A 6,000-nucleotide genomic window follows, 5' to 3' on the forward strand; every position below is an offset into this window, starting at 1 on the left:
TTTCAGCGCATTTTACAGTAACAGATTTTAACAGCTATAATAGGATGGTATATTGAAATTATTTACATACACGGCGACTGTAAAAGTAGTTACCAAATGCTTGTAAATTGTATAATTCTTGTAGCATCATCACTGTATTTTGTACAGTAAAATTCTGGCAACCACAGCTGCCAGTTTTACAGGGTTTAGGGCATTTATAGGATTTTTTCTTTTTTTAAGAGCTCCTGTCTGTGTCCCACTAAGCAGCACATGGAATCAAAATATTCCTAATAGGTTGTATCTCATGATGACTGCACCCATATTGATATAGTGGGAACTCAAAGTACACACACAGTTTACAGCAGCCTGTGTAAATACATTTTGAGACAAGCACTTAATTTGTCACTCAGCAGTTTTATCTGCCTATAGTTGGATTACAACTTTCCCTGTTTTCGCGGCCTGCTGCTGAGGTTTAACAGCTTTTATTTAATGTTATTCAGTGATGCTTGCACATATACAATAATTGAATAAGTAAAGCACAATTCACAAGTATGCATGCCAACACAGATGCTATGTGCCAGCATCTGAATACTCCCTTTGCTACCTTCCTGCTTATCAGTCTGAAAATGGGCAGAATTCCTGCCAAACAAATATTTAATTATATATTTAGTTAGCAGGTTTAAAGCCGTATGCCATAAAACTCATACAACTGCTGATCATATTTAACTTACAGTCAAAAGGATAGCTTACTCAGTTCCGTACTTACTCTCCACTTCTTCTTTCTTGTCGAGCACACACACATATATGTGTATTTTGTTTTGTTTTTTTTTAGGAATATTGGAAACCAGACAGCTGACAGTAGCCATTGACTTCCATGGAATTTAAAAAAAAAAAAAGGAAAATACTTGATTGTCATTTTTGGGTGAACTTTCCCTTTAACTAAACTCATCAGTGACTGAATAACAATACTGAACACACTGCCCTCTCATTTCCCATGTCCTAATAATAAACGTGTAGAGACTCATTTGGAGGATGATAGTAATCGACTCCCAAAGAAGGCCGTAATAAGGTCTTATTGTGTCAAAGATCAACATAGACTACCTATAATGCATCTACCTACATTATTACACTACTCCAATAACTTACCTATACAAACAATTTAATGTATTTTCCAGCTGAAATTAACACTTGTGGTAGTAAAACACCAAAACTGTTATTCATTTTCACATAAACTATGATTGCAGGAAAAGAATATCAAATAAGACTTCGTTGTGCAATTCTATGTTATGACCTCAAAATTCTTTAGTAGCATTTTGCCTAGAACACTTTAAGAATTTTGTGAATATTTGTAAACTAATACACATAATCAACTCCATATGTTTGGCTTTTCTAATGTAGTAAACTTGCTTTCACCTGCCACAGCATTGCACTTGTGATGCAGAGAGCTTGGGTATGAGTCCCGTGGAACAAGAGTCACAATAAAACGGTTCATTGAAACAAATGGTTGCTTCAGCAAATGCCTCTTTATTTCACATTTGCTTTTTTTTATCACTATTGGTTGTGTTTAGGATAGGTTTTAGTGTAGGTTGTACAACATTCTTGCAATACAGCATTAATTTTTTACAACCACTCACTGGACATTTCACTTCTGAATGGTAACAAACAACTTAAAATGTTGTCAGATTCACATTCATCTGTTTTTGTCAAAACTGAACACGCTTTTAGCACCACTAACTGAACATTTCAATTTGAAAGGGTCACAAAACTTGCAAAAAGAAACTGAACATCTGTTTCATAGTAATGTCACCACAAGCATGCTTTTCCAATGGGCCTGGGTTGTCAATGTTAAATACATTTCCGTTTAAATTGTACTGTTATACATGCTGTAGGTTGAAATGGGACTACATATACCAGAGGGTAAGACCAACGTTGAAACTATGTAAAGGCTCAAATCATTGATTGAAAAATCGGAGTTAAGAATACCTCAAGGTACACTTAAGAGTTATAATTAAGGGTTTCCTTAATTCAAGGGGCCTGTAGCAGCTTGGGAACTATGGTGCACTTGCTGTATTTAATCGAGTATGCATATCGAGTGTCCATTAGAGTGCACTAAACTACGGCAACAGCTGAAACAATTTGTCTGAGGCCTTTAATTTCTGATGAGTCAACTACCAATTGCATGCAGGTTATTTAAACTTCCGATTAAGTCTGCATTCCTGTATGACCACAGATCTGGATTACATTCATCATATGAGCAGTTTATAGCTCTGTACAGACTGCAATCGGTTATCTCACCCTGTGTCCTCAGCAAACACTCTGACCAGACTGTCCACTGTCATTAAAGGCATGACTAATATTGGGAAAACACCTGTGGAGTTATGAACCAGAATAGACTGACTGACTGCATCAGTCCTGTATGTTTATGAATTATGCGCTTCCAGTATTGGTACAATTTTTTCTAACACAATTTATTTATTGATACAAATGATTTGTTTGATATTTAAAATATGGATTTAAAGTACTGTCCTAGCAGCTATCATTCTATGGATCAAATGCATCCATTTGAACACACAGTAATAAAGTCATCTCTAAATTCAAAGGGCCCTAAAAAGCTAAAGAGCAGGCTACACTATAGATCTTATTGAGCAACCCTCAACACAATGCCCGGAACAACATTCTCAACCCTGCATGTGACAAGAACAGCCTTGTACAATAGTGACAGACATACAGTAAATCAGGCACAACAAATAAACTGCCAATATTTGGACATTTGAAAATGTATTGTCATCAGCCAGTGAAAGGGGTTGTATCTCTCATGGTTGTTGGCAAATATTTTTATACCTAAAATAATCATGAACATTAATTTTACAATACAAATATTGGAAGTTGACATAAAAAATGCTGTTTGAATGGGCAGCCTTGCGCTAGTTACTAGTGAAATGGTTATTTGGCACTATTAGGATTGTGACTAATGACTAAAAGTAACCTACCAATGATAGACTTGACAGACACTAGTCACTATTAGAGTGATAGAATAATGGATATGTTAGTAGTAAAATTTAAAAAGATACTACTTACTACAATATTATTAATTAGTAACTGAAAAAAACACTAGTTAAAAAAAAGATTGTTTAAATGAATAATTGTCAAAATAGCTTGCCATAAAAAGCATGGTTAATGTATACTATTTAAGGTCTTCAGTGAATATTGTGTAGTATGAGTGTCAGTTTCATTTAAGCTATTTACAAAGGCATTGGGCCTATATCAGCCAGTGGCCATGGAAAACCCCATCTGGTGGTTTCTCCTTCATAGAGGTGCTGCCTGATGACAGTGCTGTATGGAGGGGGTTCCTCCTGCTCTCTCATGCCAGGCGTTTATTGGTGGAATAGCAGGGATTCCATGTGAAAACTGTCCTGACCTTCATCACTTTCATAAGCAGTCCCTCATACAGGCAAAGCATCAAATTCTCTAGAATCATCCAGAAGTGATGTGAGGCTGGGAAAGACCTGCATACCATCAGGGCACACGGTGCCGCGAAATGACTTATTAACATTCCCTGATTTGCACTCATCAAAAACAGCTCTAGCATTCGAGTACCACAGTATCTGGACATTATCTGGAATTTCTAAAGAGAATAACGCAGGTTGATCAAATCCATAGTTTATTATGATATAGAGGTCTTACCTGTAGGAGCGACAGCTACTGCTGCTGGATCCGGAGTGACTCGGTTCGACAAATGACTCGTGTATGAACCCTCTAAGCCCAATACCGCAGAGATGACGAGTCCACGCAGCAACAGAACCACTGCCCCGGACAAGAAAGTCATGGTGTGCAAAAGCTTTAAACGACCAATAAATAAACCAACAAAAGATCACACAGTATTTTCACCCAGTGGATCGGCAAAACGAATCAGAATAATGAAACGTGTGATTGTAACAGTAAACACCGAGTTTAGACACCCGAAATAAACGAGAAGATCCAACCTGAAAAATTTAGCCAAAAAAGAAGTAATCCAAGGCAAACAACGATTTAAAATGCATCCAAGCTGTCCAAGACCTCAAAAGAAAATCGCGAGGTAAAACTCCATCCAAAAGAGATGGTCAACTCTTCTAATATGACACATTGAAATAGACATCAGAGCATGCATAGACATCAGATCCTGGACTGGGTTGGAGGATCTGGCTATATCCTACTTTAGGATCCAAACAGACATGTGCAAACAGGCGAGGAATCCCCTGTTTGAGAGGAGATGAGAACGCGCATTTTCCTGCAACAGAATACCCCAATGAGTCCAATACAATATTCCAGATCTACACTGGACGTAATAGCAAATAGTCGATGTATATCCACCACAAGAGCCGGCAGATATACAGCATAGTAAACGCCTCTGAGAATGAAAGTGTCAGATCCCAGTGTGCCGTTTAATCCAAATCCATCGGGACCATCCGAAATACACGCGTGTGCCGTTCATGTCCAAATATTAACCGAGTTTAAATGTCAAGTCCGCATGACTGCGCCTGACTTCAGGGCTCGGGTCTGCCCACTGCCTTTGCCAGTTGATGCAGAAACTAAATTCAGGGGGCGGAAGTCCTTATGCAAATCATTTGACAACAAGACGCCGGCAGTTTGATTCTCCCTACTCGGTGAGCTCGCTTAAACTCTCCTGACACAAAACCAGCTGCTAGTGTGAACTGGATGGGCTTTGTGCGACAACAATGTGTTTGGCTGACTATCGCTATGCGCAACATGAGAACACGAAAGTTGCTCGGGAATGTTGGCGCCTCCCGGAAATAGCCAGCTCTATTGTTCATTACTTCCCACTTGTATTTCTCCCATCGTGACACGCAACACTTTACACCCAGACAATCATCCAAGTTTTCCTCCTCGCGGTGGGCTGCGATTGGCTGAAAGGTCCCAACATGGCATAATCCGATTGGCTGATAGAGCGCGAGAGACTTGAGCTTTGAAAAGGCAGACCGCGGTTGAAAGCAGGCAGGCAGATAATAGGTGATGATTAAGTAGTATGATTTATTTATTTATTTATTTATTTATTTATTTATTTATTTATATTCCTACATAAAACGATGTGCATACGATTTAGTAGGCTATTAAAAGTGATGCATTTATTAGTTTGTTTCTGTATTGTTTGCTTTATGATTTAAATTATGTATAGGCTATAGTTCAAGGGATGAAGAACCCAGACATATAAGTCTTCCATAAAAAAGTCTGGTGGTCAGTAAAATTTATCTTATGCTCACAGAGGCTGCATTTATTTGATACAGTAGACAGTAATATTGTAAATTTGTGCTAACCCCAAATACCATAAGATCCAGAGTCCACATCATAGTCTATATGAACTTGTTTAAACCAAATCAATACAAATGAAAACAAAATAATAATTTAAATGTTTAAACAATCAGTATCTGCTGCAATGATTAAACAAACCACAACAACTCAATCAAGTAACAGAACAAACTATCCACAATGCACAAAAATTGTTAGGACTTATCAGAAGAATCATATGAATGTGTGTTAAGAGACACAGTAAACAGCATACAGAAAAAAAGGAACAAAACACAAAATACCGAGACATGATGTGAAGGGAGTGATAAGTAAACTCACTTAATGCATCCAGGCCAATAGGTGTCAATATAAAGTGCAAAATCACAGATACTATTTGGAACAAATAAGAATCAGCTAAACACTAACAAAAGCATAATGAGTGCAATTTTAATTAGCACACGTTGTGAATACTAAAAAATAAAATGCTTTAATATATCAATGTACTAATGTATTAATTTTATTATTAGACTTAAATGTTTAGATTGATGAAATCAAGGTTGTGTTAGCATTCAATTAGTATTCACAATAAATACTTAATTCTCTAAAAGCAAGCTCCCTTAACTTCCTGCATAAAGGTTTCAACTGTATCAGCAGGAGAGGAGAGTAGTTATCACAGAAGTCTAAAGGTGTCCAAGAGAGAGGCAAAGGAAATGTGATAGTGCCTGTCCAAAAGAAATG

At 37.4% G+C, this 6,000-nt stretch overlaps 1 protein-coding gene across 4 annotated transcripts in view; it reads right to left on the minus strand.

Moving 5' to 3' along the window:
* LOC132109239 (stromal interaction molecule 2-like) overlaps positions 1–4,859 on the minus strand; it is a 42,390-nt gene extending 37,531 nt beyond the window's left edge. Inside the window, exons 1-2 of one of the 4 annotated variants that reach the window (XM_059515301.1) lie at positions 3,963–4,856; positions 3,664–3,817 (exon numbers count right to left, since the gene is read on the minus strand). In XM_059515301.1, coding sequence (XP_059371284.1) covers positions 3,664–3,805 — 142 coding nt within the window. In that variant the 5' untranslated portion in view covers positions 3,806–3,817; positions 3,963–4,856. Of the gene's footprint in view, positions 1–3,663 lie in introns of all 4 variants that reach the window. The other 3 variants (XM_059515300.1, XR_009424482.1, XM_059515299.1) reach the window with 3 other exon arrangements.
* Between the last annotated feature and the right edge of the window lie 1,141 nt (positions 4,860–6,000).

The sequence above is a fragment of the Carassius carassius genome, chromosome 2 (assembly GCF_963082965.1).
Source record: "Carassius carassius chromosome 2, fCarCar2.1, whole genome shotgun sequence".
Lineage (NCBI taxonomy): Eukaryota > Metazoa > Chordata > Actinopteri > Cypriniformes > Cyprinidae > Carassius > Carassius carassius.